Source organism: Procambarus clarkii, chromosome 35 (assembly GCF_040958095.1).
Source record: "Procambarus clarkii isolate CNS0578487 chromosome 35, FALCON_Pclarkii_2.0, whole genome shotgun sequence".
Taxonomy (NCBI): Eukaryota; Metazoa; Arthropoda; class Malacostraca; order Decapoda; family Cambaridae; genus Procambarus; species Procambarus clarkii.
Genome location: NC_091184.1, coordinates 31007667 through 31022734, shown reverse-complemented (window position 1 = coordinate 31022734; position 15068 = coordinate 31007667). Strand labels below are relative to the sequence as shown.

Below are 15068 nucleotides of genomic sequence, written 5' to 3'. Positions count from 1 at the left end.
TAAGGAATTTAACATTTTATTATATAAAGATTACTTAACAGAAACCTGAAAATTACATTTTCCATCACTAACTGAGGAGCGCGCAATGCTTTCAAGCTTCATACCTAAGAGAAGCAGCACATGAAGCTCTAACTTAACACTACAACTGAGGTTATAAATAATTTCATAACAGTATTGATGCTTCATTCATCTGACAGGTCTTCCAAGTGGTCATCCATGCATCCAAGGACAGCTCTGCCACAAAAATATAATCACTTGCACCACAATGGAAGAGACGCATGTGGCCAACACTCCTCCGAGGAAGGATACAAATAAATGGCCAGAATTTTATAAATTACATTTTGCAGATTTACTACCAAATATCTGGACCACCAATTATATAAAAACGGCTTATTTAAATTTTATCACTGAGCTACATTGCATTACCTATAAAATTATAACTTACAACCCATAAATTTCTGCTCTAATGACAATTTGCTAGAATTATGAAATTCAGCCTTAATATTTCAAGACATCACAAATTCTATTACAAAAATTGTTAATATAACGTTTCGAAGCTAAAATAATAAGTCAAACCTACAAAACATGGGAATGGATCATGTAAAGGTCAGAATGGCAGTTAGGTAGGGAGTCTGGGCCGGTAAGCTACACATACAAAAATCGATTCTCCACTGACCAGCTACAATCCAGCATTACATTTAAGATTCCATCACATAACGGAGCATAGATATAACTTGGTGTCCGAGTTTCATAAAAGAACATGCCGCACACCGCAGTTATGGCAGCACTTGTTTCAGTTTACCATAGGTCTTATGTCTCCCAAATCACCAAGTGCTGATTGGTGATATGAATTAGCATAACGTGTTCAATATCACTACCACCATACCATGGTCCAGGCCACTTCCACCAATCTAATCAATGTAATTTGCAATCCAGCGAAAACCTTCACCATATCCTTGCCGCTTCAGAACCGAGCACATAAAAAGCTCAAGTGGGCGACCAGGAAGTTCATTACGTGGAATTTTGTTCTGGAATGAAAATTAATATTTTTAATGTCCCATAAAATTATAGTCAATAAAGTTAATGTTACCAGACAGGGTTCTAGAACAATATATATAAAAACCCTAGATAAACATCTAAATCATTAATTTTTAAAACTAGTACATTTAAAACGCTTGCAAAATTTCATGCTTTCCTATACTAACCCTTTCAACTATTTAGCATACAAGTACAATATTGTTCTGCACTTTGAAATGTATGCACAGTATTCTCAAGAGTCACAAAAAAATTCCTGGCTACTTCCTACCAAAATATGCATAAAATTGATTATGTATTGTCCACAGTAGCATATGCTTGGCATTAAAATTCCAGAACCTGGGAAAATATAATACTGTAGTAACAGGTATAACGGAGAAGGGCCGACAGACAAGTGCACTAGCGCACTTTATATAATGCAACTTGCATTACATCTCAGTCCAAGTAGAGCACAGCACCACACACTAGTCAGTTGCCAACAGCAAAACCATCTCCCAAAATACTACACATTGCTAACTTTAGCCACAACACTATCATTATCAAAACATTCTTCACTAAATCCTGAATACTAATAATGTTCCAGAAGTTTATTTTCCTAAAGGAACACTATGTCCTGTTTCATTATGCGCACACACTCCAAACAGTGGCTGTGTGCTGTGGACGTCTGCATCGTGCTGTGAACATTGTAACCAGTACAGTATCGAGTTCACCGATATCTGAACCTTGTACAAGTTTTTATTAGTCAAGATCTATGACACTATCATTGAATGCAGACAATGAGGCACAATGTGACTGAAGATACGGTGGCCAAACCACACATCAGAAAATGAAGAAATAATGTACCAGTCCGTCCTGGACCGGCATCAAGTCGGGTAATAGTGTGGAAGACAAATGAGGCAAAAAAGGCAGATGCAAGTTTAGGACAATGTAGAACAAGAGAAAAGGGTAAAAAATGTAAGAAGATAGAAAGGAAAATGTACAAGAAAAAGTTAGTAAAACAGGAAGAAAATAAAGAAAAACAGCAAGAGGCCCAATGTTGAAGAAACGTAGTAACATAGGACAAAGGAAAGAGGCTAGAAAGGTCAATGTAAGTAATTATCAAAGAAAGCACCAAGCCAGGAAGGTTATGTAGCATAGAAAGGGCAAAATTTAAGTCGGATCATGTTTGTTAAGAGGATTAGTGGATTTAAGCATGTTAAGTTAAAGGAAGAGTCAACAATAGAGCCAGGACTACAGTCCATGTCTATCAGAGCTGGTTCAACAAGACAGCATCTGTGAAGAGTTGAGGCAGGAAAGATTATTTTACAAGCCCAAACCATTGGATGATTTAAGAGTCCCTAACATGACAAGACAGCATTGCTTGTGTCTGCACACGAAACACTTCTTTTGTGGTCCTCAAGTCTTCATTTTCTGACGTGTGGTTTAGTCATCCTATCACTGAATAATCTGTTATTTATTTCATCATTATAAAGTGATGCAGTGGCCATGAGCTACTGCTGTATGGGCTGTCGTGGTCACCACTTCAAATAATGAGGCCCTCACACCCAGAAGAGGTGGCATCAGTTTAGCAGAGGTGCGAGCAATATGAACCCATGCGAGTTTTAAATCCTACACGGTACTTCAGAACTTTCCCAACTGTTGTGATGTTTACGGATAATTAGTGACAGCATCCCCAGCTGTGTGGTGCAGTGGAAAGGTGAAATGAAGGTGATCTTTGGTGAGGTGATGAAAGTTTTTTTATTGTGATGGATAATGATATGCAATTTTGGGGAGTTTGCCTTTCAAGAATTTTTTTTTTTTTTATACGAATTGTTAAACAATTTGATTTCCAATTTAGCACTGAGGGCACAACCACATCTAAAATACCATCCACAAACTTTTTGAACTACATGGTATGAACATCAGATATATAACAATACACAATCATCTTCATTAAAGACTTGCCTTTCCTGTCGTTTGACCAAAGAGACCGAAGTAGTGCCTGAGCTCATCCTCTGAAGCAGCACCAGCTACATCAATCTTGTTGCCCAGGATAACAATAGGAACATTCGAAAGCTGGTCATCCGTCAAAAGTGAATCCAATTCAGCCTATGGGGGAGTGTACATGTTAACCACTTGCTATAAAACTAAGCATATTTCATGCATATCGCATTTGCATCTTCGTGCACATTTAAATTTTGATGCATCAATGTAACTGCAGCCAAAACTTGTAAAAGAACACCACAAGACTTCTACAAACCTTAGATTCTGCAAATCTGCCTCTGTCTGCTGCATCTATAAGGAAGACAATGGCATCTACTGCAGGGAAATAGTCCTTCCACACTCTCCTTGCTTGGTGATGGCCACCCAGGTCAAATGTGGTAAATTTTATTTGTCCTATGCTCAGTTCCTCCGATGCTGAAAGAGTAATGTTGTTAGTGAAACAATAAAATACTTTATTTCAGACATCTTGAATAAGTTATTAAACCATATGATTGATATCATTATCACTGCAATGATGGTATTTATCCAATTTAAATTCATACATTGATGCAAGGGTATAAGCAACAATCAACACAAGTTCCTTCTTCCTGAACTTTTCTCGAATAGCTACTGAATAGTAATCATAAGCTTTGGGTTAATACAATTTGAAATATAACCTAAAAGAAAAATTACTGAAATACACACAACTATATGACTAAGTTTACAGGATAAAACTTAAAACTTATTTGTAGCACATGTACATACTTGGATGGAGTGTGGGTACATGCTGGGCCATGCGATCATCTTTCAGCATGTGAAGCAACGTTGTCTTTCCTGCATTGTCTAAACCCAGAAACAGAAGCTTCCCACTCTTCTTCCAGAGACCTGCCAGCCAAAGTTAAAATCATACAAATATTTGAACTTGTGAATTTTATGTGTAAGAATGTCCAATGTGCTTCAAAACCCACTACAGTACACCAAAAATGTTTTACTAATTTAGTTTAATAGCCCCATTCAAAAGCTGGAGAAATTGCTGACCTGGAGAATGTGCAAAGATCTTTTATGGCTAAAACCCACTCTATAAAACATCCAAATTATTGGGACTACGTGAAATTTTAAAATCTGAATTCCATAGAACACAGGTGAGAGAAATGCATAATTTGCACTCCAAAAATATTAGAGTGACTGATTGCAAATCTGCACAGAAAACATCACACGTTGGGAAGTGTATTCCATCACAGGTTGGGAAGACGGGACACTACGAGCGTAGCTCTCATCCTGTAACTACACTTAGGTAATTACACTTAGGTAATTAATTACGAGACCAGAAGGCATGGCAAGAAATACAAAATAGTCTCTGAAAAGTAAAGGTGCAGTAAGTATGCCGAGAGAACTGTCAACATCAAAGCTCAAAGACTTTTCAACACGCTCCCTCTAAACAAAGGGCATCACTGGCCGGCCTCTCGACATTCAAGGCAACAAATGCCTCCAAAAGATACCTGTTGAACCAGAATGTGATACATCAGGTTTTAAGAAGCTTCCCTTCCCTCAAGTTGTCCTCTTGGCTTAATCATCCTTACTAGTTAGTGCCTGAATTGTGTTAAAAAATCTCTGCACTTGTTCAACCTTAGGTCTATGCATCAAGAGATGTGCATTCCATGCTAGAGCATCATCATCTAGCACTACACAGCCTTACATAAGCTGTGTAGTGCATCTTGAAAGTTATTAAATCCCATTCAAATGTTTGAGAGCTTCATATATACTGCTGTAAGTTTATAATGTCCTTTAGATCTTAGCGATGGAATTATATCCACTAAAGTCTCAAACACATTAGTGATACCCTGTACCAATACTCGTGTGTGCACCTTCAGAGATCTGCAAGTACAGTACGTCATTACGTTCTTTACATTTGCCCTCGGTGACGAGGTTTCTAACTCTTTGGTACCTTTTGAAGAACAACTTCAGATTGATTAAATTACTGGCTGGCAGGTCTGATTTGCTGTTAATTGTAACACACTTTTACTTTACCAAATTTCTAAGCCTTGTATTAGTACAAAAGAATAGCACAGGCATCATAACATTCTAAAAGTCTATGAGTAACATTCTGGGAACATGTTACAAACTTTCAAAACAGTTAATTTCCACTTTAGTGTGACTTTAGACTTGATCCACCATAAAAATCTGATCAATGAAGGATTTTGATCTGGTTATTGTTCAATGCAACATTATGTGTTCCAACATAAGACATTCACACTTTTCTAGATACTGTATATGGTGCCAATAAAATACAAAGTTATCATTAAATTTTAAACTGTATGATTGTCAAGTATCAAAAAAACATTCCATAATTTGCACCAATTAAAACAGTAATTTGCAAAATCTTGACAATTTTATTCCATGGAAAATCTAATGCACCAGAACCAATCAATCCATTTGACCAGCAATTCACTGTACAGTATAGGAAATTTTTGTGGTATACACAAGGAATAATTTACCATGCAACAAAAGTACAATAAAGTACAACAAAGAAATGTTAACCTGCTAACAAAGATCAAACATTGCAATAACTCTGCCAACCAGACCAACACTTACATGACCTAAATGGAACGGGTGAAATCCAACCCTCCTCTTTCAGGTGGGTCAACAAAGCTGTCTTTCCAGACTTTTCTAGGCCTAAAAATGCACACCTGAGTTTGGGAGTCATCAGCCCTCAAAACAAGATAGAGAGTTTTTAATTACTCAATATTTTCCCCCTTATTAACTAAATACAGTAATGAAATGTACCACAAAACTAAATTTAATCATTCAGTGGCAAAAACACTTGCTTGAAAAAAATTATAATTAGTGACGTGTTTTAAAACATGCACTTTGAAAACAAAGCACTTCTTGTTACAATTATTATAGCAATGTTTAACCCATGCACTGCTTCAATAAACTGTACCTGCAATTTTTTCCAGTGCTCAAAATTATCTACGACTTCAACCTGCAATCTTATTGCCTTAAGCTATTTTTCTTACCAATTGTTAACTATCTTGAATCAAGTGCACCTTTGTTTTACTTTTAGATTGCTGCACATTTTCGGTGTTAGGTTAATGTGTAGAACAGAATCAAATACAATTTTTGACATCTTAATTCAAACAAGCATTACACTTAACAGGTTTGTGGGTTGAACTGTATAGAAGACCCCCTTGTAGTCTCTTCGAATGTTGTAAAAATATTAAATAGATCTAGAAGGAACCGATCATTTTTTGCATTTCTCGGCAAATACACCATCAAATTAAAAAATCCCGATACCCAGTATTCATAAGTCCTATTAACACAATTCACACAATTTATAAAGTATATAGTATAGATCTAAGACATTCCAAATATAAACTGATTAATCCTGTTAAAACTTCAAAATACAAATATAGTAAATTTTGTATCTTTTACCAGGACTACTGTACTGTACTTATCCCCTGGACTCTGGGAATATAGGTCAATATTTTGGAGCAGATATGTTTGTTCATTTTAGAGGTTTCAAGGACATGTCCTTCCCTGGTTTTAAGGGAATTTTTTTCTAATTATTTTCTACCACAGACATGGCCATGCATTTACAATGCTAAATTGCCCAATAACAAATGATGATGCACGTGATTTTTTTTTTTAAGTGAAAATATGAAGACCACGAGATTCATAATACAGTAATGTAAACAGTGAGAGGTGATTATACACCAACAGGCCTTACCAAGATATCCCAGAACACCAGTGATCCAATCCCAAAGGAACATTATGGGGAACAAGCGATCTGCAAGAAAAATATTTCCATATAGCATACTGTATATATATATATATATATATTAAATATATATATTAAATCAACACTATCACTTACCAAGTTTTAATCTGTACTCAGCAAAAAAAAAAAAAAAAAAAAAAAAAAATTTAAAAGATGATTTCCACTTCTCTGCCCAACAAAAATCAAGGATTATAAAAGACTAAAGTTTGAATATAAATTTAAAAATTTGAATGAAATATAAATCTATAACAATCTGACAAAATATATTAACTCAATTCAATAAACTATATACAAAGGAATTATGCTTATTGTAAGAGTTGTCACATTTTCTTGATCTTATCAAATTACTCGAGGACTTTTTTTCAAGCAGCAGTTTCTAGAAAAATTATAATAATCATGTGGCAAACTTACTACTGCATGAAAAACTATTTTTAATGTCTCATTTTCATCCTAGTCACAATTGCATTATCTGTGTATACATGGCTACACAACTGGAATTAAGATAAATGACAAGTGTGCAAGGAAAAAATGCAAATAAGTGAAAGTGAATGCAAACAAAATGAATACTGTATTTGTTCAACACTTGGTATATTGCCATATTGTAAAATACTTGGTTCTGCATTTATCCAATTAAAATTATGTATTAGCAAATTAGATTTATTTATTGGGAATAAATGTTAATAGAAAGCTAAAAACAAGTAGGTCAAGATAAGGCAGACAAGAAGGGAGAAGAGGTTCAGAGGTTTGAGGTTAATGGAAGGAAGTATCAAGTTATTATACATATTGCCGACACTGCAAAATGTACCATTTAGCCACTCAAATCTGTACTTTGAGATTCATTGCTTATCTACAGGCAAATCAAAATTGATTGCCATAGCAATGAAAACAAACAAACAAACAAACAAAAACAAAAACACACAAAAACAAACACAAACACAAACACAAACACAAAAACACACAAAAACACACAAAAACACACAAAAACACACAAAAACACAAAAACACACAAAAACACACAAAAACACACAAAAACACACAAAAACACACAAAAACACACAAAAACACACAAAAACACACAAAAACACACAAAAACACACAAAAACACACAAAAACACACAAAAACACACAAAAACACACACCTTTTAAATACATGGATGGCGATATACTAAAGAAATTGTTCACGACTTTTGTTAGGCCAAAGCTAGAATATGCAGCAGTTGTGTGGTGCCCATATCTTAAGAAGCACATCAACAAACTGGAAAAGGTGCAAAGACATGCTACTAAGTGGCTCCCAGAACTGAAGGGCAAGAGCTACGAGGAGAGGTTAGAGGCATTAAATATGCCAAAACTAGAAGACAGAAGAAAAAGAGGTGATATGATCACTACATACAAAATAGTAACAGGAATTGATAAAATCGATAGGGAAGATTTCTTGAGACCTGGAACGTTAAGAACAAGAGGTCATGGATATAAACTAGCTAAACACAGATGCCGAAGAAATATAAGAAAATTCACTTTCGCAAACAGTGGTAGACGGTTGGAACAAGTTAGGGGAGAAGGTGGTGGAGGCCAAGATCGTCAGTAGTTTCAAAGCGTTATATGACAGTGCTGGGAAGATGGGACACCACGAGCGTAGCTCTCATCCTGTAACTACACTTAGGTAATTACACTTAGGTAATTACACAAATAATACTAGAGGTACGTATGGAGATAAATTTGCCGAGAAGGTACTGTCATGTGAAATTTTATCAAAATGGCACTCCAAGATTTATTAGGTTTAGCACCTGGTTGTTTATAAAGGGATCATCAGAATGAGGCAACAACGTGTATGTGCACCGGGCTGATCATTTATCGTAGTGGAATAGTTATAGGGGTAAAGGATGCGAATAAACATTTCTGTTCGGATGGCCTTTAGTGCAGGCAAGAAATAATTTTAAGTACAAAATGTGGGAGAACCTTTTTTGTTAGAACTTTTGCAACAATTTGAGGCATTTAATGAAGAAACTAAATTCTTGACTTATTCCCTTTTACAGTACTGTATAATTAAGTATTGTACAGTACTATAACATATTGCAAATATAAGGAAACACCAGTGGAGTCCCACAGGGCTCTATACTCGGTCCTATCTTGTTTCTGATATATGTAAATGATCTCCCGGAGGGTATCGATTCATTTCTCTCAATGTTTGCGGACGATGCTAAAATTATGAGAAGGATTAAAACAGAAGAGGACTGTTTGAGGCTTCAAGAAGACCTAGACAAGCTGAAGGAATGGTCAAACAAATGGTTGTTAAGAGTTTAACCCAACCAAATGTAATGTAATGAAGATAGGTGTAGGGAGCAGGAGGCCAGATACAAGGTATCATCTGGGAGAGGAAATTCTTCAGGAGACAGAGAAGGAAAAAGACTTGGGGGTTGATATCACACCAGACCTGTCTCCTGCAGCACATATCAAGCTGATAACATCAGCGGCATATGCCAGGCTGGCCAACATACGAACGGCATTCAGAAACTTGTGTAAAGAATCATTCAGAACTTTGAATACCACATACGTCAGGCCAATCCTGGAGTATGCAGCCCCAGCATGGAGTCCATATCTAGTCAAGGATAAGACTAAACTGGAAAAGGTTCAAAGGTTTGCCACCAGACTAGTACCTGAGCTGAGAGGTATGAGCTACGAGGAGAGACTACGGGAATTAAACCTCACTTCGCTGGAAGACAGAAGAGTTAGGGGGGACATGATCACCACATTCAAGATTCTGAAGGGAATTGATAGGGTAGATAAAGACAGTCTATTTAACACGAGGGGAACACGCACAAGGGGACACAGGTGGAAACCGAGTGCCCAAATGAGCCACAGAGATATTAGAAAGAACTTTTTTAGTATCAGAGTGGTTGACAAATGGAATGCATTAGGAAGTGATGTGGTGGAGGCTGACTCCATACACAATTTCAAGTGTAGATATGATAGAGCCCGATAGGCTCGGGAATCTGTACACCTGTTGATTGCCGGTTGAGAGGCGGGACCAAAGAGCCAGAGCTCAACCCCCGCAAACACAACTAGGTGAGTACTTGTACAAATGGATATCATTTGCAGAATCCTTCAAACTGATTTTTTTTTTTTTTTTTTTACACAAAGATTTACTATACTTTTTAGTATAATTTTGTGCCTACATTTAAGTTTTCTTACAGCAAATATTATCATATCTTGATATCTGTGGGGGCAAAGTCTTCATGATTAGATTATACAATAGATTCCTTGATCCCACACCCAGACTGCTCACAGGATCAAATTACTTATACATACCCTAACCTGAACTGTACAACTTGGCCCTTTTAATTACATAATGCATTTGTATACAGTGACACACACCACAAGAACTTCCTCTTCATAGCCATTTAACATAATGTTTGAATAACAAACAATACACAAAATACCTGTGTATATTATGAAACCCATCTTAGCTAAAGCAAAGAAAATAGCATGCATAAACAATAGACATATTGCAGAATAAGAAATTGCAGACAGCAGAAAATCTCAAATGTAATAAATGAGCAAAGAATATTAAGCTGCAAATTTGAGCTTCTCAATCAGGAATACAGTACCAAGAATCTCAATCTGACAATAACCCAGAAGAGACCAGGGACTTGAGGTGATACAATAAAAAATGCTACAAAAAAATGAGCCTGACATTACATCTATATGGAGGTCAATGAATAAGGGGTGTGCCATACTTTAACATTTAAACCAATGAGTGACGTAAGGAATTACTCTTGCGAGCAAACTGGTAGTAGATGTCACCTCCATGTACTGATAAAGAACTTCCAGTAGATGTAATGTGCATAGAATCCTTATAAAGCTTTAGAGGTACTACATGAAAGTAATAAACGAACAGCAGGTGGAATAAACAGCAAAATACTAAAAGGAATAAAACTATGGTTAAAAGAAGGCAAAGGGTCATTCCAAATGAAAATGAATCCAACTGGAAAAATGTTGCTAGTTGTGTACCGCAAAGGTTTTATCTTTGGGGGGAGGGGGTGCAACCCCATTTGTAATACTGTACTAGGTAGATATAATTGGCATTAGAAAATCTTAAATATCACAAAATTTGCAGATAAAAATTTATAGCAAGATTAGTTTAGTACATTTATTATGCACTCCCAAACCCATCCTGTGGGCTGTAGTGGATGGAAGGGGTTACAAAATATAATGGGCTCAGGGACTGAACCTCAAAATTCATTTAGCAAAGTGAGTTGCAGTCTTCACAAGCTTGTTAGAGAATTTAATGTGCAGTATATTATTACACCAACAGGTTTGAGACTAACTACAAGTATAGTCACTAAGTTAAGCAACTTGCATACGTGATGAGCTAGTGTCACAATTCACATGTTTATTCTGCACACCGTCCCACAACCAGTGGGCAGTGGTGGATAGGTTACGATCACCCACATTTACTACTTACAGTTAGCACACTGGGGATATTTGGCTAAAATTTCTGGTAGATCATTTTGATGAAATATTTACACATTGCTTGAACATTTGTTATAGAGCCGTCTATAAATTCTCACATATTTTTGCACTCCATCACAGTGACGGAGGGTGTGAATAATTGACAGTTTACATTTGGTCAGGTCTACACCAGCAGGTAACAAAAATTCCCAGAGATACTTATGGCCAAGTAAGCCGAGCAGTAGTAACTTCTAGGAGTCTACCAATTTCATTGGATGACTCATTTTGTGTGTGTGGCTCTTCTTGCATGATAGTAGTATGATAGATGGAATTACTATTGTAGATTTCACTCAATTGGAAAGCAATAAATGATAGCAGCCCTGCAAAATGACCTACATTAACTCCACAATTAGAATACTGGCAAATACTTTTCAATAATGAAAAATGCAATACCGTACATGTAGGGCATATAACAATGCATTGAATGTGGATGATCAACAGGAAGAACAAATCCAAAAACACGTACAGTACAGATCTCATGGTGACAAAGATGCATGCACAGCACTCCGACCGGGCCGCGGGGACGCTAAGCCTCGAAAGCACCTCAAGGTAACCTCAAGGTAGGTTCCCTCACTGACTGGGGTAACTTTGCTAGTTACCTGTCCCTGGAAGAGTGTCAGGCCATTTCCCTTGGTGTGTGTCTTTACAAATGCTTGCAACACTGTTACAAACTATGGTAGGAACCAAACAGATCCAGTGCATAGCTACAGTGCAGCATTGTGGGTATTGTGGTTGATGGATTCAGTAATTTAACAGCACATACACTTGCATGCAATTTGAATACAATATATCAAAGTTAAAGGCTAGAGATGGCTGGGTTTTTAGATTAAAAAATATGCCATTAGTGCTAAGAGGATATTAGTCTAAGTTTCAAATGCAGTTAGAGATTATTTAAAAGGAAATTAATATATTTAGTACAGGTTCTACTTGTCCCAAATTAACAATGAATGTAAGATTGGCTTAACACTAGTTGTACCAAGCATGAGTTTGGCAAGTAGGAGAAAGGAAACTGCCAGTGAAAAAGTATTTCACCTTTGGTACATACAAATACTGTACACACAACTCCCATAGACGTGGCTGCAACTGTTTCAAGGATGCCAAACCAAGAGCATTAAACTGAACTACCTCTCACCAGCCCACTATTACTTACAAAATGCTTAGTTTAGACTTAACAGGATTAGTAATAAGTCTTGCAAGGAAGTCAGGGTAATAAGAAGGCACATAACATTATGCTATTGAAAAATTCCCTCTACACAAACATTTACAATTTAAAATCAATTGTTGGCAATATAATGTGTGGCTTTACCACCATACACAACTGTAATCCAACCCATCAACACCATAAATGCATTTAAAATGTTGAATAAAAAAGCTCATCTTACTGGGTCAGACTGGTAATTGGTCCCACTAACGAGAATGGCAGAGAGGATATGTGACAAAATCCAGGACAATTTGGAAACACAGCTCATCAGCAATATATACAAAATGAGATTAAGCTTCAAATGATATAAGAACATTAAATAAAATTCTTGGAATAAGCTTGACATCTGCCAAAATACAGTAGGTACAGCTACAAGTGAAGAAAAGGGCAATAACTCGTGCCAAGATCTGCTAGATGCTTGGAGGCATGCAAGCATTTTACTTCAAAACCACATAGGCCCAAAGAGCAGAATCTTAACCACTACAAGCACAATTACATAATACAGAAATGATAAAAGAAACAATCCTGGAAAATCTGCTTTATTTTGGGACTAATTTGAGAATCTCAATAATAATCCCCAAGAACTATTGAAATGTTGCATATAGGCATGAAGGGTGTGGCACTATGTGGATCCAGAATTAATGAATGCTACATTCTAGATGGATAAAAAGTATCCCCACACTGCTAATGCAATGCCAGTCATGCCATTCTAATTTAATCAACTAAACATAATACCCCATGAGCAAGAATCCATAATACTAACAATTTTTAGTTTAGGTTTCATTAAAAATACACCATTGATTCCAAGAAAGCACTTAGCAAAGTGGGCAACACACTACTAAAGATCACCATCAGTAACAACAAATTGTAAGAACATATGAAATGGGGTAGTAGTGCAGCAGGTATGCTGGGCCATACTAAGCTAGTCCCATTTAAATCAACCCCTCTTACCCCATATACCTTACCATAAAACATTAAACAATCAATGCTAGTCAGCAGTCTATTCCACTCGTCCAAAAGTCCAATTTCAAAATTACTTCCTTCCCTCTCTCCCAAATGAAACTTATTCAGCTCTTATTCATTTTTGCCAGGTGTGGCCTGTTCCAGCAGTATCCCAGCTCCGCTTATGACCCTAATGCATTTTAAAACTTGTATGCCTCGCTCTTCACTCACTAGTCTTAAATAAAAGAGCCAATAACTTGTTGCAGAGGCAATATTGCTTCAACCTATTTAGTAAGCACAGTTAGTTTGGAGTATGCCAAATTAAATAAAACTTTTCCCAAGGTTCTTACCTAGTTAATTCAACAAGGTAAAACAGGAATGACAAGGGCAAGTCAATAAGGTTTGGGTGGCCAGCATGGAAGAGATCTGCATGGTAGATCTATCAATTTCCAAATTGATATATCTCCATTTATTAGTACGCAGAACTTTCCCAAAACATGAGGCAATAAAACCCCATTAGGTGAACAAATCCACAAGGGCCGTGACGAGGATTCGAACCCACGTCCGAGATTATCCCAGACGCTGCCTTAGGTGAACATTAGGTGTTCACTATTCACTTCCTGTCCCATTAGTGAACACTAGTTGTACCAAGCATGAGTTTGGCCAGTAGGCCTATAGGTGTGGCCTATCGCTACTCACTGTTCAAAAATGATGCATAACACAAAATTTCACCTTCGAAGAACAAATTAAAAATAGCCTCACGTATGAATAGCTACACAAAAATGCCTTAACTCCTCTGTAATCTTGACACTAAACACGGATGGGACCTCAATGTTAAATTAAAGTCACCTCACTGTCAAAGGCTCAAGTCAACAGGCAGATGAACCCGTTAGTTTGTCCATCTTTATCAACATCGCAACTTATAGTCCAACTCTGTGTGTGCTGCGACACACACTAACTTACATTACTACCAATTACTGGGTTATGGGGCGAAAATTTGGACTTACTTGTGATAAAAACAGCGTATTACAGGTTTGGCACCGACAATCTCATTCTACTGCCAAATACACTCCATAAGGAACTAAGAGAGAAGCTGGTCAGAGAGTATAAACACACTGATCCTCCGCCTGCCTCACCTGGACACTATAAGGACAACACAAGCTATTGTCTTTTGTTCCTCTAGCCCTTCTTGGTCGTCAGCTTCTGGCGTCTATATTTCTTCCCTGTTGGAACTTCTGTGACGTAAACAACTTCCGGGCTTTTGTTTTTGAGAACTATGAATGATTTTTGTTAGCGTAGGTGAAACAGAGTTACATTAATATTTACATAAACAACATATTACTACATATTTTTAAGTCATTAATTATATTTAAGTTCTATAATATTTTTCTACAGTATAAACAGAGTTTTCTCTACTTATTATGTAACCCGTAAAATTGGCCACAAAGCATACAGTAAACATGACGTCATTAATGATGACACTTGCTAACTAATGGCGGCAAATTCGAAAACCAATATACATAATTCATTGTGTCGTAGAACAGGCAGCCAGTTTATACATACAGTACATGTTAGGCTTATATCAAGGTCCGCCCCCAGGGTCGAATTACTGACACTCCCCAGCATGCACCCATAAACAAG

At 36.8% G+C, this 15068-nt stretch overlaps 1 protein-coding gene across 3 annotated transcripts; it reads right to left on the bottom strand.

Annotated features, from left to right (window-relative positions):
• Sar1 (Secretion-associated Ras-related 1) lies at positions 1-14595 on the bottom strand. 3 transcript variants are annotated; one of them, XM_045759077.2, is made up of 6 exons: positions 14435-14595; positions 6725-6784; positions 3763-3882; positions 3275-3432; positions 2980-3123; positions 1-1028 (listed from the first exon to the last, which is right to left on the bottom strand). In XM_045759077.2, exons 2-6 carry the CDS (start codon positions 6765-6767, stop codon positions 912-914), a joined length of 582 nt encoding a protein of 193 aa, XP_045615033.1. In that variant the 5' UTR covers positions 6768-6784; positions 14435-14595; the 3' UTR covers positions 1-911. The 3 variants fall into 3 exon arrangements, with proteins under 3 accessions (XP_045615033.1, XP_045615034.1, XP_069192358.1); XM_045759078.2 differs by having other exon boundaries at positions 14391-14504; XM_069336257.1 differs by lacking the exon at positions 14435-14595 and adding an exon at positions 11751-11884.
• Positions 14596-15068: the final 473 nt, after the last annotated feature.

Bases quoted from the DNA above. Each gene is read 5' to 3' on its own strand.
- Sar1 (XM_045759077.2), bottom strand. From the start codon at position 6,767: ATGTTCCTTTGGGATTGGATCACTGGTGTTCTGGGATATCTTG. The intron at 3,433-3,762 runs GTATGTACATGT...TTACTCTTTCAG, and splicing joins TGTACCCACACTCCATCCAA to CATCGGAGGAACTGAGCATA. The intron at 1,029-2,979 runs GCAAGTCTTTAA...TTTTCATTCCAG, and splicing joins TTGGTCAAACGACAGGAAAG to AACAAAATTCCACGTAATGA.